General features: G+C 42.0%; 2 protein-coding genes and 1 non-coding gene across 3 annotated transcripts; all 3 read left to right on the forward strand.

The window, feature by feature from the left end:
* The first annotated feature begins 1,232 nt into the window (after nt 1-1,232).
* LOC143854465 (cytochrome P450 77A1-like) lies at nt 1,233-3,084 on the forward strand. Its single transcript, XM_077364458.1, has one exon. The coding sequence runs from the start codon at nt 1,386-1,388 to the stop codon at nt 2,910-2,912; it is 1,527 nt and encodes a 508-aa protein (XP_077220573.1). The 5' UTR covers nt 1,233-1,385; the 3' UTR covers nt 2,913-3,084.
* Nucleotides 3,085-9,890: 6,806 nt separating this feature from the next.
* On the forward strand, nt 9,891-9,963 carry TRNAE-CUC (transfer RNA glutamic acid (anticodon CUC)). Its single transcript has one exon. It is a non-coding gene; the product is annotated as a tRNA-Glu (tRNA).
* A 5,613-nt stretch (nt 9,964-15,576) lies between these two features.
* LOC143855046 (cytochrome P450 77A1-like) lies at nt 15,577-17,296 on the forward strand. Its single transcript, XM_077365215.1, has one exon. It carries the CDS (start codon nt 15,603-15,605, stop codon nt 17,127-17,129), a length of 1,527 nt encoding a protein of 508 aa, XP_077221330.1. The 5' UTR covers nt 15,577-15,602; the 3' UTR covers nt 17,130-17,296.
* Nucleotides 17,297-25,625: the final 8,329 nt, after the last annotated feature.

Here is a 25,625-nt window from a genome sequence, read left to right on the forward strand (position 1 = left end):
GAAAGAAAAATCTACTGAAAGAGACATGGCACTAGTTTAACACTCCTCTTAAAATAGGCTACCCCCCAACCACCCCGCACCCAAACACGTACACACACAACTGGTGGTATGCAATCGGGTTGCTTGTCATCTATCTCCAAGAGATAATGCCACTTTTCGTTGTCGTTGACGGTGGTTCAAACCTTGCAAACGCAATTGATGCTGTCTAATTCACCCAAATGAAAATCAAGAGCTTCACAAAGAAAGAAAGTTGTGCTCAAAAGTGCACACCAGAGAGATGTTTCATGAAAAGGCAAAATAGAGAGAATCGTACAAACACAAGGGAGAGAGAGAGAGATGAACATGTGTCTTCTTTGTTTATGTAATAAGATTGGGGAACCTCTCATCTATGAGACATTCTCCCCATCACGAAGACTAATTTGTGAAAACGTTTGAAAAGAGGAGTAAAGAAATAGTAAATTCATTAAATACATTAATTACACAGTAAGGAAAATCTTTAAATGGTTATAAATTTCAACAACCATAAATTTCAACCTCTCTCTCACATTATCCTGACATCCCATGTGTAAAAATAATGATTTTAAATAGATCAAGGGCATAGGATAATATCAAGTTGCTCCGAGCAGTACTTGGAAGTAGCTTTGGTTCCCACCAAATGAGACAGAAGAGAGTGCAGTGAGGGCCCTCTCGGGTGAGGGACCGCACGGAACTGATATGGGCCTAATAAGCTTAAAATTGGCCATCTTTTTGGCACTTCTCACTACTGCCTTATTCCTTTAACCTGCTACATTTATCAATCTATTTTGAAAGAATGATCAATGCAAATTTGAAAAACACATCAGCCTTTGTTGTCTCTCTCAATAGATGTGAAATCACTTCTGTGGTCTGCTTCTGTCAGTATAGGTGGCTGTCTTGAAAATTTATACAAATGCGACAAGCAAAAAATTATTATGTCAGCCTCTCTGCGTTTGGATTGCTTGAATCAGGAATCAGTATGGGCATTCTATTCCAATTCCGATTATGATTCCACTAAAAATCGAATGCAAAAAATTAAAACAAAACATACATTAAAATCCTTTTCCATTCATAACCGATTTATGGGCAGAAGGTGTAAATACAAAAGTTGACTCAACAGGCATTGTATCTGCCACAATGAACACAAGATGCTATAAACATTTAAACCCTTAAACCTTCCACCTCTCTCTCTCTCTCTCTCTCTCTCTCTCTCTCTCTCTCTAGATAGTAAATTGCAGTAAACATTCAATTCAATTTGGTAGCAGTTGAATATCATTCACTCCCTTATCTCTGTATACTACTCCACAACCATCTCTCCATCTCCTTCTCTCTATAAAAAACCACAACTAGTTTCTCTTCTAGTAGTAAAAATGGAGCTCTTTGATCTCCTTTTCCTCTCCTTCTGCGCTCTCCTCGCCATTCTCTGGTGGCGATATTGGTCTGTCACCGGCGGCGGGACCAAGAACCTCCCTCCGGGCCCACCCGGCTGGCCGATCGTGGGCAATCTCATCCAAATGATCCTCCAACGCCGACCGTTGATCTACGTGGTACGTGATCTACGTAAAAAATATGGCCCAATCTTCACAATGCAAATGGGCCAACGCACGATGATCATCGTATCAAGCGCCGATCTCATCCACGAAGCCCTCGTCCAAAAGGGCCCCATCTTCGCGAGTCGACCCCCCGACTCACCGATTCGTCTCCTCTTTAGCATGGGCAAGTGCGCTATCAACTCGGCCGAGTACGGCCCACTCTGGCGCCTTTTACGCCGGAATTTTGTCACCGAGTTAATAAACCCGACTAGGATCCGACAATGCGGGTGGATACGAGAATGGGCCATGGAAAACCACTTAGAGAGGCTCCGACTAGAGTCCAAGACGACCGGGGTGGTCGAAGTCATGAGCAATTGTAGGCTCACCATTTGTAGTATTTTGGTGTGTATATGTTTCGGTGCAAAGATTTCAGAAGATTGGATCAAGGAGATTGAAGCCGTGTTGAAAGATGTGATGATGATGACGTTGCCGAAGCTCCCCGACTTTTTACCGGTGCTACTGCCGTTATTCCGGTGGCAGCTTGGGGCGGCGAAGGAACTGAGGAAGAGACAGATGAAATGTCTGGGGCCACTTGTAAGAGGCCGAAAGGCGTTTGTAGAGAGCGGTGGGACCGGGGACGGAGATGGGCTCGGGATGATGAGCCCGATAGGCGCGGCCTACATTGATTCACTGCTCGGGCTTCAGCCCGTGGGCCGGGGCCCGCTCGGAGAGGAGGAGCTAGTGACCTTGTGCTCGGAGGTTATGAACGCTGGGACCGACACTAGTGCCACAACATTGGAGTGGGCCCTACTTCACTTGGTATTGAACCAAGACATGCAAGAAAAGTTGTACAAAGAGATTGTTGACCATGTAGGTAAGGAAGGGAAAATCTCGGAGGGTGACGTGGAAAGTATGACTTTTCTCGGGGCCTTGGTCAAAGAGACTTTCCGGCGACATCCGCCGAGCCATTTCGTGTTGTCACACGCGGCGACGACGGAGACGGAGCTCGGAGGTTATAAGATTCCAACCGATGTTAGTGTGGAATTCTATACCGCGGGGCTAACCGAGGACCCCACTATGTGGAAGGACCCCGGCGAATTCCGGCCGGAGAGGTTTTTGGAGGGCGATGGGGTGGACGTAGATATCACCGGAACGCGGGCGTTGAAGATGATGCCATTTGGCGCCGGGAGACGAATTTGTCCGGCGATGACACTTGGCACATTGCACGTTCATCTCATGCTTGCTAGGATGGTACAAGCCTTCAAATGGGTCGCAGTGCAAGGGGCCCCACCTGACCCCACTGAGACTTTTGCCTTTACTGTTGTCATGAAGAACCCTCTCCGGGCCGTTATCTTGCCAAGGTGAAGAAAACTCTATCTTTCTCTATCTCTCTAAATGGGTTTTCTTTATTTCGTAAAAATAAATGTCCTTTTCAGTATATTTAGTGAGTATTTATGTGTAAAAATATAGACATAGTTACAACTTACTAGTACTTAATGATGGTTATTAAAACTTTTAAATTCCATTAAAATGGCCACAGATTTGTTGTTGAAGAGTAGTAAACAAAGCATTTATATTCGCCAATTGCTAGGAATTAATCTTTGACTACCTACCTACGTGATTGTGTTGCTCTTATTGTTTTCTTTGTTTATTAGACCTCCTGGTGTCAATTTTGGCTCGGGCTCGGAAGCTCGCTCAGCACAGCTCGAATCCTTAACGAGCCGAGCCCGAGTTGGGCCAGGCTCGGCTCGGCTCGTTAAGTCTCGTTAAGAATTTAATATATTTAAATATATATTATATATTAATATATACATTAAAAGGGTTGTCCATGGAGTGAAAAGGGGGGGCAAAATATGCCACTTCATTTTTGGAACCCCATTTGTTACTAGGACCACTCCCCATAGTGTAAAAGAAGTAGTCAAATTACACTAGTAGGGCTGTCCAGGGAAGATGAGGGGTGTGAACATAATATAACCCGAGCTCGGTAAGGCTCGAGAGCCTGACCGAGCCAAGCCCGAGCCCGAGCCGAGCCTCACTTGTGAGCTTAACGAGCCGAGCCGAGCCTAGCCAAGCTCGGCTCGGCTCGGCTCGTTTACACCCCTACTCCTTGGTCCTCCACCCGGTATTTGTAATCTAATAAAATTCCATGATTTAAAAACAAGGGTTCTCTTAACGAGGAAGCATTAAAAAAAGCTCTTTTTTCACGCTAACTTTAAGCTTCCTAGCTGGCATTAACTACTATTAATAAGGGAATTCAATCTTTACACCCTTAAAAATAGGCACCCAATTTACTATGGGAAATGATATATCCGCCCCTTTTGATCACTAGGAACACCCCCTGTCAGTGCATCAGTGATTAAAGAGGGGCAGGGGCTTTTGTACTTATCTCTTGTACTTATCTCGGAAGAATTCAATGCCCCCGATTGCCACAAACACTGACAGGGGGTGTTCCTAGTGATCAAAAGGGGCGGATATATCACTTCCCTTTATTATTACTTTATTGTTTTTGGAAAATTGCACAACTTCAGCCTTTGGAAAGTAAAGGGGTTTGGTGGTGCTAGTTTATTATAAAAAGACAAAAATACCCTTTATTTATTATTCCACAAGAATACCATATGGTGTAAGGTTGCAAAAAGTATGGTATAGCTCACATCATAGGATAATCCAAAACGTCCATTTGATGGGCCACAACATAAATTGGCTGTGACTTGTGCCCACAAAACCATTTCCATACGATGATCCAAACCGTCCATTTGATGGGCCACAATGTAAATTGGTGGTGCCCCCCCAAATCATTTCCATGGGATGATCCCAACCCTCCGTTCTATAGACGTTTCCATAATATGCGGTTCCTCTATATATCAGAGGGATAATCTATATATGCTGCATTCCATAATATGCAGTTCCTCACTACTTTTTGATAGGTACGGGACTATAAGTTTTTATACCATATAAAAACCCATACCTGATACACAGTCCAGGGAGTATGGGTGCAACTCGGGCGGGCTCAACCCGAACCTGACGGGTTCAACCCAGAAAATACTTAGGTTGGGTTGAGTTTAGGTTGGATTCGGGTTTGGGTTCGGTTGAGTTTTCTCAACCTTGGTTGAGTTCGGGTTGGGTTCAGGTTGGGGTTGAGGACTTGGGCAACTGGACCCGAGTGAACCCGACATTTTTAATATTTTTATTTTATTTTTTAAGCTTAAAATCTCGGGTTGAACTTGGGTCGGATCGGGTTCGGGTTGTCAAAAAGGGTTCCTCAGGTCAGGTAGGATTGAACCTCGTCGGGTTGGAACTCGGGTCGGGTTCGGTTTGAGCAAATGATTGCTCGGGTTGGGTTCTGGTTGGCCTCAACCCGACCCTACGCGACCCGAGTTGCACGCCTACTGGGGAGGGAGAATGAAAAACGCAAAGAAAAAGGGAAAGGGAAAGTGCTTCAACATTTGATCTTCACGTTTGAAATCAAGATTCTAAGGTCGCCCAATCAAGATGGAACCAATAATAATGTATCTTTTGCTAATACCTTGTTTAGGTGTCATGTAGGGCTGGCAACGGGGCGGGTCGGGGGGCCGGATGTTGGGGTCCCCTACTCCTTCCCCTCTGCGGGGAATTTCCCCCCTCCCCTTCCCCTCCCCACTGCGGGGATGGTGGGGAATCCCCCTCCCTTCCCCACGGGGAATATCTAATCCCCATCACCTCCCCTTTCCCGCCCCGCATCCTTCGGGAACAATCACTTCAGGCATGTTGCGGCTTGGCTGTTGCATGTGAGAGTAGCCACACAACCCACATAGGCTAAGATTTTGTCTTATTCATTTTATTAACCTGGGGACAAAGGTGGTTGCTCTCAGATTCATTTAATTGATCACTAGTCCCTAGCAGATCCCTAATTCCCAATCCCACTTGCCAAAAAGTACTGTACGTGCCACACCATAGGAAGATCCAAACCGTCCATTTGATGGGCACACCATACTACCATAGGCATAGGATGATCCAAACCTTCCACTTGATGGGCACATTGTAGGATGATCCAAACTGTCCATTTGATGGGCCACAACGTAAATAGGTTGTGGCCCAAAAATCATTTCCATAGGATAATCCCAACCCTCTGATCTATAGAGGAATTGCATATTATGGTACCTTCTATAGATCGGAGGGTTGCAATCATCCTATGGAAATGATTTTTGGGCCGCAATTTATTTACGTTGTGGCCCATCAAATTGACAGTTTGGATGATCTATGGTGTGGCCTGTAAAGTACTTTTAAATTGTAGCCTATCAAATGGACGGTTTGGATCATCCTATGGCGTAGCCCATACATTACTTTTTGAAAAATAATGGACTATACGAGCACACACCATATAAAATCTCATCACTCATCAGAGAGATGTTGCCTTTATTTGGGGGAGGGAGATTTTCAAAGAATTTAATGTTGCCTTACAGTGATGGTTCGAGGGAGAGATTTTAGGAATTTCTAAGGGTAATATGCTAATATAATGACGGACAATGCCCTAATGGATTATGGGTAAAAGAAAACATAAAAAGCTATGTCAGGGACAAAACTGTACTAATGGAAATTATGAAAATTTTGGGAGAATCTTGTAGATATGTTTTGATCCAAGGGGTTTCTAGTAGTTTTCCCAAAAAAAAAAAAAACACTTAAAAAAATACAAGAAAAAAATGGCATTAATGCGGGGCGGGGCGGGGCCAACTCCATCCCCTTCTCCTCCCCTTCCCCGCACCGGGGAATTTTTTAAATCCCCTTCCCCTTCCCCTTCCCCACTCAAATCGGGGAATCCCCTCCCCAAGCGGGGCGGATCCCCGCTTTTCGGGGTGAAATTGCCAGCCCTAGTGTCATGCTTGCATAGTTTTAAATTTTGGTCCCCGGAACCAAAATTTTGTACTAGGTCCTGAAATGTCAATTTTTGGGCTGACTTTAGGCCAAAATTATCAGAGTTTTGGCTGAAGTTTCTGAAATTTTGACCGAAATTCTATAAAAAAAAAAATATTATTTTCTCAAAATTTTGGCCGAAATTGCTAAAAATTTAACCCGAAATTTGGTACATTTAGGCCATGTCGGTTTCGGTCTAGACCGGAATTAATTTTGGATTTCGGTCGAAATTTAAAATCATGCATGCTTGATTAGACGATCTTATACTCTTGGTTTTAGTAGAGCGTGATGCTTTGTCTAATTGCCATGTGAACACGACCATGTGAGGCGACTAGTAATGGGCCACTAAATCAACCGTCCGTATTAAACACTCATGTCCCATTGTAGACCTGGCAAACGGGTGGGCCGAGCCGGGTCGGGTCAACCCGCGGGTGATGCTGGTGAAGGTCACACGGGTCGGGTCGGGAAATGACCCGCATTTTTTGCGGGTGAGAATTTAGGTGACCTGCGCCCAGTGCGGGTGGGCCAGGTCAACCCCCGAGTCACCCGCAAATTCAAACAGTCGTTTATTTTGGGAAATGTTATCACTGGATTTTGATGAGGGCGGTATGGCCGGCACCGTGGGATGATCCAAACCGTCCATTAGATGGCCCACAGCCTAAATAGGTTGTTTCCCAAAAATCATTTCAATAGGTTGATCCTAACCCACCAATCTATAGAGGGCTAGGATCAAGTGATCAACCCTCTAACATTCAGATTAAAGGGTTGGGATCAACCTATGGTGCCAACCACAACTTATTTATATTCTATGGTGCCAGCCATAACTTATTCAAGCATCAAACCCTTAAAAAATAGATTAGCATGACAAAATCACCATAAAAAAGCCAAATGACCCGTGGGTTGACCCAACCCGACCTGTGTTTTTGCTGGTTGGGTCACCCGGGGGTCAGTTTTGACGGGTCACTAAAATTCAGACCCGTGCCCGCACATTTGCGGGTGGGTCGGGTCGACCCATGGGCAATGGGTTGTGTTTGCCAGGTCTACCCATATGGGACCGATGATGATCTTTAGGATTCAACTCTTTTTGCTATACGATCTGTGCTGTCCATTTTTATAATGTTACTATGGGCACACCCCTTTACATGACCACAATTTTACACCATAAGGCATTCTTGTCGATTAATAAAATAAAAGGGTATTTTTGTCTTTTTATAATAAACTAGCACCACCAAACCCCTTTATTTTTCACCACCATAATAAATTGGGTGCCTATTTTCAAGGGTGTGAAGATTGATAAAGATTGAATACCCTAATTAATAGTAGTTAATGCAAGCAAGGAAGCTTAAAGATAGCGTGAAAAAAGAGCTTCCAATGCTTCCTTAACAAGTGCCCCAACAAAACCCTAAAAAAAAAAAAAACAAAGCATTTATTGCTTTTTCGTGTCAGTCATGTGTGATTAAAAAAGTTGGTAAAGACATTATACTACGGGTCTCTCTCTCTCTCTCTCTCTCTCTCTCTCTCTCTCTCTGCGCAATTCATGCGAAAGTTTTAATGCTCTTCTAAGCGTGTGGGCTCCACTATGTACAAATCATCCTAGAGCCGTTTCTGTTCCCGTATATCATACATGAACATCTTAGATTAGGTTAATGTAAATATACGCTCGCCTTGAAATTAAAGTTGGGCCCACCTATATAGATGATCGAAACCGTTCATTTGATTTGGATGTGGGTAGGCTGTACCCGAAAAGTTCTCCGTAGGATGATTTTAACCTTATTGTATGTCTTGCGTCCTCAAAAAGTTAAAATTAATGACGGCCTTTTCAAATTGAAGGGTTAAGATCATCTCATGGACAAGATATTTCCTGGCCACCACATATATTACGTGAACTAAACGAGAGGAAATAGGGTTCTTGTAGGCCGGATGCAGAGCAACAAGTGGGGGCCACCATTTCACATGTCCGATGTGGGACTATTGTTTTTGGGTGGGACCCCAATAATCTCCCATTAGCCTATCTAAGCTCGTTACTGTAGCTTATCCATCTTTTCATTAGTATAGTGCTGTAGGGGGACTTTGGTTGGAATTTGATTTGAATTTGAAATTAGATATGAGATCTCTTTTTTGGACTGAAATTTCTTGCTTGTGCAAAAATTCCTTCATGTATCTTTCTTGTTTCTTGGAGATTGCAAGTTTGTTTGCAAGCTTCTCTCCTAAAACTCTTTCCAATGAAAAAAAAATGATAAATTATAGTCCCTAAATATTAAGAAAGACTCGTAATATTCATTGGCGTAGCAACTTTCTAAGTAACATCTATGAAAAAAAGAAACTTTGTTAGCCTTTGGAGAGTTTGTTCCTAGACATGGGTAGAACTCACCCTTAAAAGCTAGCCATTACCAGAGGCTCAAGCCCTTTTAAACCCATCCGCATCCAAACACTTTTCCGATGTGAGATCTTCGCTTTTGCATGGAACCCCCAACAATCTCTCCCTCCATGCAGAAGCAACATGGACAATCTCGTCCCTCCATACGGGATCAACATGGGAACTACGAGATCTTCCTCGAGGAATTTTTTTTCCGTCCTCGGAGGCATACCGTGGTTACCGAGATTTTTCCTGAGGGATTTTTCCGTCCTTAGAGGCACACCGGGATTACCATGCACCAGCTCTGATATCACTCGTTGGGACATGGGTAGAACTAACCCTTAAAAGCTAGCCATTAAGGGAAGGGTACCTAAGCCCTTTTAAGCCCATCAACATCCAAACGCTTTTCTGATGTGGGATCTTTGCTTTTGCGTGGAACCCTCAACATTTGTTGCTGGATTTTCCTATTTCTTTTAATAGGAAAGCTGGGATTGAACCTACGATCGACCTGAAGGTTGAGATACAAAAGTAGTTATACACAACCCCAAAGATACATGGATGGAATGTGAGGATTTCTAGGAGGCCCCCCACCCCACTACTACTCTCACCTCACCCAAGCACGCTTATCATACACAAATACAAAAGATTATGCAAGAAATGTAGGCCATGTTCGGAAGCCATGGAAATTTTTTTTATGGAATATTGGTTTTTCAAATTGTGGGAGAGGGGCAGGAGGTTGGGAGGGGAAGAGAATAGACAGGACATGAGTGAGGAGTGGGTGAAGTGGCTGAAAATAGGGAAAAGTAAAACTTGGCATCATCTCTCATTTCCACTCAATTCTCTCCCTCTCTCACTAGCTCCTCTCTCAATACTCGTAAGCTAGAGGGGGCTGTCCTAAGTAAAAAAAGTGGACAGATATATCACTTCCCATTGAACAAAGATGGCATGTGGAGGGCCGCAAAGTGGATGTCATCGACAATTCTAGCTGGTACCCTCCACTTAGAATACTGTGGGTAATCCTAAACGAAAACTGTGCTGTTTTTCATTACCTCAATGATGTATAGTATTTATCTTTAAAAGTTATTTTCAAACATCACGTTTCCGTCGTAGTCTAGTTGGTTAGGATACTCGGCTCTCACCTGAGAGACCCGGGTTCAAGTCCCGGCAACGGAAACACTTTTTGCCACATCAGTCCCTTAATAATATCAAATATCACCCTACTCTCTCTTGAAAAAAAAAAGCCGTTTTCTCCTTCCCCATATCTCTGGCTTAAGGGCATATTTGTCATTTTAATAATTACTTGGTAGTAGAAAAAAGAAGAATGCCCCGGTTCAACTGCTACCAAAAGTAGCAAGGACATGCCACCCCCCACCATATACGCAGCATGTGAGCAAAGTTTAAAATTTCGGTTTCAGACCTTGAAATTTCGAGCGAAGTGTGGTACAATAAAGAAAACTATATTTTATTCATTATTAAATTTTGGCCGAAATTATCGAAATTTCTGTGAAATATTAAATTAATATTAAAGAAAACAGATTTTTTTGTGTCAAATGACTCAAATTTCGGAAAAACCGAAATTTCGGCAGAAATAAATGACCATTTCGGTTTTGTGTAGTTTCGGTGTCGCTCACGGTGCGAAATTTCGGATTTCGGTGCGAAATTTCGGATTTCGGTCGAAATTTAAAACAATGCATGTGAGGAGAAATGGATGAACTGTAAAGCATTCGAAGGCAGACTAGCATGTGTAGGGGTTGTCCCAAACAGTCCTAATATTGCCCTAAAGAGGGGTATTATTTCTCATTTCTTTGGGGATTTACGGGTATTTTTTTCTCTTTAAAATATACATACACATTATTGTATTGTTCGGTGAATGGCATAATAGAGATGGCTGTTAGGAAGCTGTTGAATCTGTCTGGATATTTGATCCAAAATTTGACCAAGTAATATGTCATAAATCCAGGCGACCCGCGGGTCAGCCCAGCCCGTACGGGCCGGGGCTAGGTCCGGGTCCAAGCATAGTGACCCGTAAAATTTTCCGGGTCATTTTGACCCAGCCCGTTTGACCCGGACCCGTACGGGCCGGGTCAAAACCAGCCCAGCCTGCCCGTTTGCCAGGTCTAAACAGATGGCAGGGTTAGGATGATCCTATAGGGGCTGATTTTTAGTACACACCCTATCCATAGAAAGGCCTTCCAAATGAATATGCTTTAGATCCCCTAAAAAATATGGGGCCACATGTGTTTTTGACCTATAGCTTAGATAAGCTCATCTAAGCTATATCTTAGGAACACTTTCCTCTTATTATTATTATTAGGGCGCTGATTCCCCCCCCCCCCCCCCGGACGGCCGACTAACGTTAAACGTTAGGATATGTCACTTTCCCACTATTTGACCTCTCTCTCTCTCTCTCTCTCTCTCTCTCTCTCTCTCTCTCTCCACACACACACACAACAGGAACAGTTGGTGGGCCCAACAGAAACCGTTGGTGGAATGGTGGGCCCATCTTTACACAACGTAAGCCCCGCCCATACCACTGTAGGATAATCCAAACCGTCCATTTGATGGGCCATAAACGTAAATAGGTTGCGTCCCAAAATATCATTTCCATAGGCAGATCCTAGCCCTCCGATCCAAATAGAAACTACATCTTATACAACCTCTATAGATTGTAGGGTTGTGATCATCCTATGGAAATGACTTTTGGGGCACAACCTATTTACATTGTGGCCCATCAAATGAATGGTTTGGATCATTCTATGGAGTTGGTCGTAAAGTAACATTAAGACCCGTCCACAACATAGGATGATCCAAGCCGTCCATGGTTTGGATAATCCTATGGAGTTGGTAACATTAAGGCTCAATCGTAGGCCCCACCGATTTTTTTTCAAATTGAAGCGTGCCGTCCACAACATAGGATGATCCAAGCCGTCCATGGTTTGGATCCTCCTATGGTGTGTTCGTACAGTTACATTAAGGCCCCATTTAGGCCCCACCGATATTTTGGAAAATGAAGTGTACCGTCCTGACCATAGGATGATCCGAGCCGTCCATTTGATGGGCCATAATGTAAATGGGTTGTGCCCCCCAAAAGGGTTGGCCCATCAAATGAATGGTTTGGATCATCCTGTGGTCATACAGTAACATTAAGGCCCATCCACAACATAGGATGATCCAAGCCGTCCATGGTTTGGATAATCCTATGGAGTTGGTCGTACACTAACATTAAGGCCCAATCGTAGGCCCCACCGATATTTTTCAAATTGAAGAGTACCGTCCACAACATACGATGATCCAAGCCATCCATTTGATGGGCCACAATGTAAATAGGTTGTGCCCCAAAAATCATTTCCGTAGGATGATCACAACCCTACAATCTATAGAGGTTGCATAAGATGTAGTTTCTATTTAGATCGGAGGGCTAGGATCCGCCTATGGAAAAATATTTTGCGACGCAACCTATTTACGTTTATGGGCCCACCATTCCACCAATGGTTTCTGTTGGGCCCACCAACTGTTCCTGTTGTGTGTGTGGAGAGAGAGAGAGAGAGAGAGAGAGAGAGAGAGAGAGAGAGAGAGGTCAAATGGTGGGAATACGTTAAAGCCAGCCGTCAAGGGGGAGGGAAATAGCCTACGAGGGGGGGGGGGGGGGGTATCAGCGCCCTATTATTATTATTATTATGAGTTTTTATACGGTGTAAACCCTTATAGTCCCATATTTTTTTAAAAGTAATGTACGGACCACACTATAGGATGATCCAAACCGTTCATGCGATTGGCCACAACGGTCAATAGGTGGTGCGCAAAAAATCATTTCTATGGGATGATTTGGAAGACGTGTGGAGCCATTTTTCGAAATGAATTCTGCATTGGTCCCTAGCAAATCTCTTGTTATTATTATATTAAAAGGAAAGAATGGTCCATCTAGGGAAGGTCTATGCAAACCCTATTTGCAAAAGAGAATAGCCAATTTATAGCTGAATTTGTCTCGTTCATTTATTTCATACGAGGTGACACGTCTTCCTAGATATAAACAAGCGGGAAGCAAAATAGCTTTTGCCAAATTGCCTACACAATCCTATAAAACTACAAAATTAATTTGTAACAAGAGTGACAAAACTTTCAGCTAAGGAAAATGTCACCACTTCCAAATCAATAGTTGACAAATATTTGCATTAATTCTAGCATTGCCATCTCTTGTTGGGTAAAATGGAGGTATGATTAGTTCAACAATCTAACTGATACATGCATGTCACGTGGATATGATGAAGCATATGAAATTCTCAGTAGGGGTAGGTTCGGTTTTTTTCTTTTCGGTTCGGTTTCGGTTTTTTTTTTTTTTTTGGAAATTCGGTTTCGGTTTTCTCGAACAAAAAATTCGGTTAACCGAAATTATGGATGAAAACCATTTTTTCCCAAAAAAAGTGCTATATTTGCACTCCGTAGGATGACCGAAACCGTCCATTTGATTGATCACAACTTATAAGGTTGTGCTCAAAAAATCATTTCGATCGGATGATCCTAGCCCTCCGATCCAAACCAAGATTTTGATTTTTTCCCTCTTTTTCTCTCCCACAATTCGGTTCGGTTCGGTTTCGGTTACCGAAATTTGGTAACCGAAGTTATTTCGGTTACCATATTTCGCTCTATTCGGTTCGGTTTAAACCGAATAACCACCCCTAATTCTCAGTGATAATATTGTATACACTCGAAAATCCCTAAACAAGAATCAAACAGAATATGATAAATCGAGAAATGAAAGAAAAATCTACTGAAAGAGGCATGGCACTAGTTTAACACTAGGCTAACCCCCCCCCCCCCCCCAACATGCACACACAACTGGTGGTATGCAATCGGGTTGCTTCTCATCTATCTCCAAGAGAAAACGCCACTTTTCGTTGTAGTTGACGGTGGTTCAAGCCTTGCAAACGCAATTGATGCAGTCTAATTCACCCAAATGAAAATCAAGAGCTTCACAAAGAAATAAAGTGTGCTCAAAAGTGCACACTAGAGAGATGTTTCATGAAAAGGCAAAATAGAGAAAATCGTACAAACACAAGGGAGAGAGAGATGAACATGTGTCTTCTTTGTTTATGTAATATGATTGGGGAATCTCTCATCTATGAGACATTTCTCCAAATCACGAAGACTAATCTGTGAAAACGTTTGAAAATAGGAGTAAAGAAATAGTAAATTCCGTTCACTTGTTTTCCCGGGAAAGGAAAAGAAAATGTTTCCCGGGAATTTGACGTGGCATTAGGAAAAGAAATCCAAGGAATCTGTGCAGGAAAAGGTTTCCCTGGATTGTTTCTGGACTGTTCACTTGCGTAGGAAAAAGTTTCCAGAGAAACTACTTGCCATTCTTTTTGCACTAGTTTCCAAGGAAACGAAATCCGTGTATTTTTGGTCGGAAATGAAATCGCTAAAGGGGGGAAAATGGGCTTTTCCATGTCATTTTTTGACTTATTGTAGAAATTCCACATGTGTAATTCTATTTTCACTGGAAAGCAAGTGAACACCAGAATTCTGTCTTGTCAAGGAAAAAAGAGGTTGTTTTCCAAGGATTTGTTTTCCAGGGAACGCAAGTGAACAGAGCCTAAATACATTAATTATACAGTAAGGAAAATCATTAAATGGTTATAAATTTCTCTCTCTCTCTCTCTCTCTCTCTCTCTCTCGGGTTCTTCATTGTAATCTTAAGGATGGCAAATTTGTTAGTTTTCTTCAGTTTTCGTTTTTCTTGAGAAGGAGTTCATGTTTCCTCTATTCAAGGAATGGAGATGTCAGGGCTAGTCCCAAAGGCTGGATCCATATCATAGGATGATCCAAACCGTCCATAAGATGGAACACAACGTAAATAGGTTGTTCCCCAAAAATCATTTCCATTGGATGATCCTAACCCTCCAACCTATAGAGGTTTCACATCCCATGTGTAAAAATAATGATGTTAAATAGATCAAGGGCACAGGATAATATCAAGTTGCTCCGAGCAGCACTTGGCCCAATCGTAGTGTTGGTTCCCACCAAATGAGAGAGGGGCCTAATAACTGTATTTTAGGAAGTAGCTTAAAATTGGCTATCTTTTTATTTAGCTAGAGTCGTGAAAGTGAGGCTTAACCGGCCGCTTTTAGAAGACAAATGTAACCTAAAAAACCTAAACCTATAGGCGAGTGCAGTGATGGCCCTCTCAGGTGAGGGATATGGGCCTAATAAGTGTATTTTAGGAGTTAAGTAGCTTTAAATTGGCCATCTTTACTACTGCCTTATTCCTTTAACCTGCTACATTTATCAGTCTATTTTGAAAGAATGATCAATGCAAATTTGAAAAACACATCAGCCTTTGTTGTCTCTCTGAAATCACTTTGGTGGCTGTCCTGAAAATTTATACAAATGCGAGCATGCAAAAATTTATTATGTCAACCTCTTTGCGTTTGGATTGCTTGAATCAGGAATCAGGATCGGCATTCTTCTATTCCAATTCCTATTATGATTCCACTAAAAATCGAATGGAAAAAATTAAAATAATACATATATTAAAATCCTTTTCCATTCATAACCGATTTATTTACTCTTGGTTGACCCAACATGCATTGTTTCTGCCTCAAAGAACACAAGATGCTATAAACATTTAAACCCTTAAACCTTCCACCTCTCTCTCTAGATAGTAAATTGCAGTAAACAGTCAATTCAATTTGGTAGCAGTTGAATATCATTCACTCCCTTATCTCTATATACTACTCCACAACCATCTCTCCATCTCCTTCTCTCTATAAAAAACCACAACTAGTTTCTCTTCTAGTAGTAAGTTAGTAATAATGGAGCTCCTTGATCTCCTTTTCCTCTCCTTCGGCGCTCTCCTTGCCATTCTCTGGTGGCAATATTGGTCCGCCACCGGAGGCGGGACCAAAAACCTCCCTCCAGGCCCACCCGGCTGGCCGATCGTGGGCAATCTCATCCAAATGATCCTCCAACGCCGATCGTTTGTCTACGTGGTACGTGATCTACGTAAAAAATATGGCCCAATCTTCACCTTGCAAATGGGCCAACGCACGATGATCATCGTATCAAGCGCTGATCTCATCCACGAAGCCCTCGTCCAAAAGGGCCCCATCTTCGCGAGTCGACCCCCTGACTCACCGATTTGTCTCCTCTTTAGCATGGGCAAGTGCAGTATCAACTCGGCCGAGTACGGCCCACTCTGGCGCCTTTTACGCCGGAATTTTGTCACCGAGTTAATAAATCCGACTAGGATCCGACAATGCGGGTGGATACGAGAATGGGCCATGGAAAACCACTTAGAGAGGCTCCGACTAGAGTCCAAGACGACCGGGGTGGTCGAAGTCATGAGCAATTGTAGGCTCACCATTTGTAGTATTTTGGTGTGTATATGTTTCGGTGCAAAGATTTCAGAAGATTGGATCAAGGAGATTGAAGCCGTGTTGAAAGATGTGATCCTGATGACGACACCGAAGCTCCCGTACTTTTTACCGGTGCTACTGCCTTTATTCCGGTGGCAGCTTGGGGCGGCGAAGGAACTGAGGAAGAGGCAGATGAAGTGTCTGGGGCCACTTGTAAGAGGCCGAAAGGCGTTTGTAGAGAGAGGTGGGACCGGGGACGGAGATGGGGTCGGGATGATGAGCCCGATAGGTGCGGCCTACATTGATTCACTACTCGAACTTCAGCCCGTGGGCCGGGGCCCGCTCGGAGAAGAGGAGCTACTGACCTTGTGCTCGGAGGTTATGATTGCTGGCACCGACACTAGTGCCACAACATTGGAGTGGGCCCTACTTCACTTGGTGTTGAACCAAGGCATGCAAGAAAAGTTGTACGAAGAGATTGTTGACCATGTAGGGAAGGAAGGGAAAATCTCGGAGGGTGACGTGGAAAGTATGACTTTTCTCGGGGCCGTGGTCAAAGAGACTTTCCGGCGACATCCGCCGAGCCATTTCGTGGTGTCACACTCCGCCACGACGGAGACGGAGCTCGGAGGTTATAAGATTCCGACCGATGTTAGTGTGGAATTCTATACCGCTGGGCTGACCGAGGACCCTACAATATGGAAGGATCCCGGTGAATTCCGGCCGGAGAGGTTTTTGGAGGGTGATGGGGTGGACGTAGATATCACCGGAACGCGAGCGTTGAAGATGATGCCATTTGGCGCCGGGAGACGGATTTGTCCGGCGATGACACTTGGCACATTGCACGTTCATCTTATGATTGCTAGGATGGTACAAGCTTTCAAATGGGTCCCAGTGCCAGGGGCCCCACCTGACCCCACTGAGTCTTTTGCCATTACTGTTGTCATGAAGAACCCCCTCCGGGCCGTTATCTTGCCAAGGTGAAGAAAACTCTTCCTTTCTCTATATCTCTCTATGGATTATGAATGCTTGTGGGATTAACACTTCATTCAAGGGTATTTTTGTCTTTTACAATAAACTAGCACCACCAAACCCCTTTATTTTCCAACGGCTGAAGTTATGCAATTTTCCAAAAACAATAAAGTAATAATAAATTGGGTGCCTGTAAAGAATGATAAAGATTGAATTCCCTAATTAATAGTAGTTAATGCCAGCTAGGAAGCTTAATGCTAGCGTGAAAAAATAGCTCTTAATGCTTCCTTAACGAGTGCCCCTGTTAACAAAACCCCTAAATGCTGTTCTAAGAAAGCATTTATGGCTTTTTTCGTTTCAGTCATGGGTAATTAAAACATTATAGTGCATGTCTCGTGAGTTTTAAATTTTTAATGCTGTTCTAAGCGTGTGGGCTCCACAATGTACAACCAAGGTTTAAAATTTCGGTTTCGGTACCGGTTTCGGACTGTGGAATTTCAAATTTTCGGTCGAAATCTGGTACATAACCCAAAATGATTATTTTATTTAATATTAAATTTCGGCCGAAATTACCTAAATTTCTGTAATTTCCGTCGAAATTTCAGTAAAGTATTAAATTAATATTAAATAAACAGTTTTTTTTTTGTCAAATTTTGGAAAAACCGAAATTTCAACCGAAATAAATGACCGTTTCAGTTTTGGTCAGTTTCGGTGTCGGTCTCCACCGAAATTCGAAATATCGGTCGAAATTTAAAACCATGGGTACAACTCATTACTCAATACTCATGCAAGAGCGGAAGAGCCAACTCAGTTTCTGTGGATATTTTATATCATACATGACCCATCTTAGATTGTTAATGTAAATATACGCTCCCCTTGAAATTAAAGTTGGGCCCACCTATATAAATGATCTAAACCATTCATTTGTTGATTTTCTTGGTTGTGGGTAGGCTGTACCCCAAAAGTTCTCCGTAGGATGATTTTAACCTTTTTTTGGGAGATGATAAATTCGCATCCCCCCCCCATGATAATTCCGCACTCCTTATAATGTAAATTGTGGCAAAATTTAACGCTTTCTGACGTCAAATCACATTAAGAGTGGTGCGAATTATCTTACATGGGGTGAGAGAATTTATCATCACCCATTTTTTTTATGGGAGGATTTTAACCTTCTTATATGTCTTGCGTGCTCAAAAAATAATGACGGCTTTTTCAAATTGAATGGTTAAGATCATATCGTGGAGAAGATATTTCGGGGCACCACATCTATCACGTGAACTGAACGGTTTGAAACTTTGGATAGTCCAAACAGCCAAGATCATTGTATTCTTTAGTCGTGTATTTCCATGGAAATGCACACCCACGCATGATGGGGGAATGTTGATAGACTGGAGAGGAAATAGGTTTCTTCCACGGAATCAGAGTGACGAGTGGGGGCCACACTTGGTCATTGATCCTAACCATTTATTTAATTTCTAGGCCTTGCTATGAATGGTTCATCGAGCAAAAAAAATAAATTCTGATGGAAATTTCTTTCGTACGAAACTTTTTCTTTTCATGATTTAGTGGGAAATGATAGGATTATAATTTGTTTTCCAAGAATTTGTTTTCTATTACGTAGGGGGGGGGGGGGGGGGGGACAACATATATTGAACAAGACAGCCTCTGAAAATCGAGACAGATTCTCTGTAGCGAGGCCTTGGAAATGATCATAAATAAAGAGTCCCTGGGTCTTTCGGGGGCACGTTCTGCTGCCATGAATTTGTTTTCCTAGAATATATAGTAGCCTGCACCAAGGTGAGAAAGGTTGGGAGAGGGATTTGTTTTTTTGGAATACGAAGGAACTGAGGAAGAGGCAGACGAAGTGTTTGGTGCCACTTGTAAGAGGCCGGAAGGTGTTTGTGGAGCATGGAGGGACACGGGGATGAAGATGGGCTTGGGATAATAAGCCCTGTCACGCCTCAAACCGAGATCACGGGCTAGGCATGTGACAACGCCACATACTCATGGGGTCAAATTCCATAGGCATGCAACCTAACTAATTCCACCCTCATTCATTAATTGGACAAAACTATCTTAATTTGCGGATTTTAAATGAAAAGCTCAGATTGGTAACGACACCCATTCCAAGGAAAATAATTCATAAGACCAATTTGATAAATATAAAATAATTTCCCACAGTGACTCTCTTATTCCCATTGCTCAAAATTCAATGACTAAGACACCCAATTAGACTCAATGATCTCCATTTTCATAACGGCATCCTCTTTTCAAGTTTCACAAAAGAAAATTGATAAAGAAACCCATTTTAGAAAATTGCATAATGTGGGGCTGGTATTACAAGCCCAATTGGCGCAGCCTACCCGTGTGCGGGCCCACGGGCCAATTCGGAGAGTAGGAGCTGGGGTAAAAAACAGGCAACATTCGTTTGAGCCACGTCCACTAAGAGCGAAAATAAGGAGCTCAAATCCTATAAAAGCAATAACTGCATCTTGAGAAGGTCAAATTAACGGTTACATCACTCCTGTTTTTATTTTCCACATGGAATCCCGTTTTCAAAATGTTTTCCTTATGCAAGGTTGGTCATGAAGAAACCCTCCGGGCCCTTATCTTGACAAGGTGAAGAAGTCTCTCTCTCTCTCTCTCTCTCTCTCTGGATTATGAGTGCATGTGTAGTTAGATTGGATGGGATTAGGACTTCCTAGAATGTTAACAATTGTACGAGGATTGTAAACCGGGCGGTTGTTGAAGATGCAAAAGACGAATGAAAAGCAAGGGAGAAGATGCAGAAGACGAATGAACAACAGAGAAAAAAGAGGTTTCTCAGGAAGATGGAGGGAGAAGCTAGTGGCTACGGCGGCGTTAAGAAATGAACCTTTCGAAACTATATCGAACCACAGTTATTTCGAAATGAACCCTATCGTTCAACGGCGTAGATTAAAACTTTCATTTCCCAACTTCAAAAGTGTGGGCCTCGAGATCACAAAATATTAATCGGATTTCTTTAATGCACTCGCACCCATGTATTTTTCGATCACACCCAGTTGCATTCCAGTCGCACCTTACCTTGTAGCCGTCGACCTCCGCCTCTACGGCAAAGATTACTCGTGATTTTAAGTAGGTTTTTTCAAATCACATAAAATGATTTATATTTTGCCGATTTCGAGGTATATTTAATGTAAGTAGAAAAAGATACGCAATCAGTAGGAAAAAGGTTGATTGTGATGTATACCACTTACATAACAAGGAAGGGCAAAATGGTCTTATTTTGGTTTGACACGTGTCAGGGCGTAAAGTTGAAAACTCGTCGCCTATGGGAGTTCAGAAAATAAACTGGCTTTCTTCTCCTAATCCCCCACCCAACTTCCACCAACCAAACAGAGCATTATAGTTTCTTCCGGGAAATGATATCAGCAGGAGCATTTTTTTAATAATTGCACGAACCCAGCTTCTCTTTTCCTTTCTTAATTGACTTGTTGGGTTTCTTCCAGGAAATGATATCAGCACGACCATTTTTTTTTAATAATTGCACGAACCCCGCTTCTCTTTTCCTTCTTAAATTGACTCGCTAACAGCTTTTTGGGTACTGTGGATGAGTTGGTGAAAATATCAAAACATGGTTGTGCTGATATCGTTTCTGTTACAATCAAGTATCATGGTAAATATAGGCCCACATTGAAATTAAAGTTGGGCCCACCTATCTGTTGATCTAAGTCGTTTATTTGTTGGTTGGGGGTAGGGTATACTCCAAAAGTCGTCTCGAAAGGATGATTTTAACCTTATATATGTCCTGCATAAAATGGACGGCTCAGATGTTAAAAAAGTGATGACCTTCTCAAAACGAAGTGTTAAGATCATCTTATGGATAAGATTTTTTTGGGGCACGGCATATATATCTAATATCTTACCGTAACTGAACGGTTTAGATCATCGAAACAGGGAAGATCATTGTATTTTTATTTTTTTTAGTACGTGAATTTCCATGGAAATGCACACCCACGCATGATGAGAGGAGGTTGATGGATAGGGGAGGAAATAGGGTTCTTATACGATGGATGCAAAGCAACAAGTGGGGGCCACTCGGTCATTGTTCCAAACCATTTATTTTCTACTCCTTGCTATGAAGGGTTCATTGAGCGGAAGAAAAAAAAACACACTTCCTAATCCTCCAATTTGGGGCCACTAATGAAAGGAAATCAAAAGCCAACCGTTTTATATTCATCAAGACACCCCTCTGGGCTCTGCAACGAGATCGTAAACCCGATTACGATACGATAGTGTGGGTGGATATGACAATGTGGGTGGCTACGAGAATGGGTCATCGCAAACCATTTAGAGAGGCTCCGACTAGAGTCAAAGAGGTTCTGCAAGGTCGAAGTCATGACAAAAGCACCACAACATTGGAGTGGCCCTATTCCACATGCAAGAGAAGTTACGGTCCTAAGTGAGGGCTTGCCTAGGTATGGGACTAGGTGGGACCCAGCCTGGTATGGGACAGGTTTAAAGGGCCTTGCCTAACGCGTTCAATCAGCTCTAGAGCTTTTGGCGTATCGGTAAGGTACCTAACATAAGGAAATCATTGACCATGTAGGGAAGGAAGGGAAAATCTCCCAAGCTAACGTGGAAAGTATGACTTTTCTAGGGGCCGTAGTCAAAGAGACTTTCCGGCGACATCCGGCCGGTGAGATTTTATTGACACATGCGCTCGGAGGTTATAAGATTCCGGCCTTGTTGGGGTTCCACACAAAAGCGAGAATGGCCACGTGGTGGGCGAAGGATCACTTTGCACATCAATCGTATGCTTGATATGATGGTGCAAGCCTTCAAATTGGTCCCACTGTCAGGGGGGCCAACTGACCCCGCTGAGACTTTTGCCTTCACTGAGAACATGAAGAACCCTCTCCAGGCCGTTATCTTGCCAAGGTGAAGAAATGGGTTTCGATTATTTGGGAAAAATAAATGTCTCTTTTAGTATATTTGGTGAGGATTTAATGTGTACAAATCTAATGTTTAAGGATGGTCATTAAAACCAAAAAAAGGTACAAAATTATACCAACAAAAAAAAAAGGTACAAAATTATTTCAATTATCATAGCCCTTCGATTTCGATCTACGGAGGAAATCCATGTTATGGAAACCTCTATAGATGGGAGGGTTGAAATCATCATACTCAAATAATTTTGTTGACACAACCTATTTACATTGTGGCCCATTAAACGGACGGTTTGGATCATCCTATGGTGCAGGCCGTATGGACTATAAGGGCTTACACCATATAATTTTCATGGCAGCCAAAACTGGCCCCAGGACCTTCTGTTAGGGAATAATCCTAACGGTGGATGTGGCTTTTGCAAGATCGATGGTCGAGATCATTTGGTTAGTTAATTACTTTTGTGAAAAGTCATTAATGAAAAGACTTTATGTGAAAAGGTATAAACGTTTAAAAGACGTTTGGGCAGAGGGATGGGCGCGATGAGGAGTCGCATCTCTTCCCACAAACGCTTATAAAAAGAACTCTTGGGTCCTATTTGCACACAACGAATTTGTTTCCAAACTTTGAGAATCCACGCTTGAAGAGAAAGGAAACCGGTCCCCATCACCGACTATTGTGTAGCAAAGAGAAACCTTAAGAGAAAGAAAAACAAGATTCTGGTATGTCTTTTTCTCATTTCAATTTATTCCATATTGTTATCTGTGATTTTCTCAATGTTCAATCGCTAAGATCCGTTGCCGGTGTTCATATTGTAACCAACACTAACATGTGGTATCAAAGCCACGGTTCTAGCGAGAAAACGACGAGAAAATCTGATTGAAATAGAGTTTGTGAAAAATTTATTTTTTTTGGGATTTTTTGACATCGCAGGAAAACTGCGTGCCACCGGAAAACGGTTGCTCCGACCAGTGATTTTCCGGCATGGATGTGAAGTTCGTCGAGAGTCGAATCCAATGGAAGAAACGGTTTCTAAATCCGATGTCAAACGAACCCAGAAAATGAAATCGAAATTTGTTGTTTTTTTCGAATTTTTCTAAAATTTTTTACAGAAATAATAATATTTTATTGCCATGGAAGACGATGAACAGTGTTTATAGTTTAAAAGGGCATGAATAATTATACTCACACTCCCAGTTTTCATACTTGCACTCCACCCGTTTTCTGAATTCGGATTGCCTACTAAGGGCATATTAGGAATTCTATATGGGAAGAGTCAAAAGAGCTATTATTGTAATGGGATGAATAGTGTCATGTGGCCATTCAAAGCGTGAACTGTATTGCACAATTAAAAAAAATAATAATAAAGATGATGTGATGAACAATGTTGCATGTGTAATATAATATTTATATTATACGGCATCACCAACGTGTCCTGATGAGTCATGATGCTGTCACAACCCACCTAACCTCACAAAATCAGAACCGACCCAACCCAGTCATCATTTTGGCCGTTTTGGCCATTATTTCTATATTGTGACCAAGGTAGAACCGGTTCTTGGGGTTTTTGACCCTCCTGAACCTATTTTTGACATCGGTTTTGGGTTTTGAAACTTGGTTTTCAAAGTTACAGTATAATTTTCAAAACTTTTTGGTTTTGAGTCAAATATTTGGTGATTCTATATAACCATCTATGGGACCAAAATTTTGACTTGAAAACGCATTGGTTTTGTCAAATATACCTAAAACCTTTGTCTTTTGGTTATTGAATTGGTTGTTGTGGGACACGATCCCGCGAGAGGGGTGGGGCGCGAGCCGCCATGCACTCTCTTGGTCTCTAATACCCACGCGATTGGCGTGTGCTTCTTAGTGTTGATTTAGATTCGTCTTTTATGTGAACTTGGGATCACTAAGGCAATCCGAATTCCACCTAAAAGAGACTGACAGAGTCGCCACCTAGATATGGGATCTAGGACCCGTAATTAACCAGAAATCTAGACTCGCTACCTGGTTACAAGAATGGAAGGTATGGGGATTTATCCACGACATGCACCATTCCTGCCCGATAATCGGTCTTCGATTCCAAAAGCTAACTCTTTTAAATTTATTTTAAATGGCTCATTCAACTCTATGTTAATATGTTATCTACGGGACATGCATCCTATGATTTAATTTCAATGTGAATCCTAAATGTGTATTTTGATTTCTTGATTTGTCTGGATTCAATCTAAGTGCAAGTTCTCCTAAGATTCTAATCTCATAGAAGATCCTAAGTGATTTAATTAAGAATTTACAATAAAATTAAAATACAAAACACCACAATTTGTTGTGGTGCCGACTCGCGGTTGGTATGCCATCTGACATCCAAGCTGCCTACGTACCCAAGCCTCACTGGGATCAGAGTCGACGTAGTTCGGTGCACCTAAGCTAAGCTACTTATGCCTAACTCAACTAGGACACCGACTTAAACGGATTTGACTGTTTCAACAGTTTTAAAAGTAGTTATTTAATTCAAGTTGAGGATTTTATTATCTTAGGATTTCATCTAAGATGCTGTATGATTCTTATCTAAATGCAAGTTGTTCCTTAGACTAATGCAGGTTTGCCTACATCCTAGTTTACTAGGCTTGTCTTAAGGAAAGATTGGGTGACTAGTGTAACTAGACCTATGGTACGGTTGCTATTCATAGCAAGCGTCCGTGATGAGGCTGGACTCCTAACTCTAGGACTCCCTAAAACCTAGGACACGGCACGACACCAGTGTTCCTAAATTGGGCTCTAATGGTTCTTAGATTGGAAACCATAATCCAATGGTTCCGAAAGACACAAGATAAATCGATTTAAGTTCTCGAGGTTAATGAGTTTCAGATTTCGAAGATTTTCAGTTTCTAGACATTTAAGGATTACCAATGGTTCTAGGGTTCACCAATTTCGGCCTTGAATGGCATCCAAAGGAGGGAATCGTGCGCTCTTTCCTTGTGCAATTTAATACTTAGGTTATAGCATCTTATTGCCTGGCAGAATCTCAGGATTTCCGTGGACAATAACCTCGGAGCCAACAACATGCTATAACTTAAATATTCAAATTGTCAAAGATCAAGTTGCAATTGGGATACGATTATGGATGCACTGGCCATTTTTCCAGGAAAATCTAAAGATCCTAAAATTTCTGTTTTAATGGATTAAGGAGTGAACATGTGATAGAATTTTAAAGTTCTTTAGGAATTTTTATATGATTTTCAATTAATTTCGAATTTTCCATGGATTTTATCAATTTTAAGCATATGAGCGGTTTTACAAGTGAAATTGTTGCAAATAAATTCGAAATGATTTGAAATTTCTACAGCAGCAAGATGAAAATGTATGTAGCTTACAGGATGAGTTTTGCATATTTTTACATTAAATTCACATTTAATCTTGATTAATCCATTAAATGTCCAGATTGCACAATTAACACATAAACTAGTAGAAATACAACTCTAAATTCTATGAAATTTCTACAGAAATACTATATGAATCAAAATAGCATGCAGTGAGATTTTCATGAATTTTAGAAATTATTTACTACCAATTTCGGAT

This window comes from Tasmannia lanceolata, unplaced genomic scaffold (genome assembly GCF_043159265.1).
Source record: "Tasmannia lanceolata isolate RefF3 unplaced genomic scaffold, GAP_Taslan_0.1 ptg000020l, whole genome shotgun sequence".
Lineage (NCBI taxonomy): Eukaryota > Viridiplantae > Streptophyta > Magnoliopsida > Canellales > Winteraceae > Tasmannia > Tasmannia lanceolata.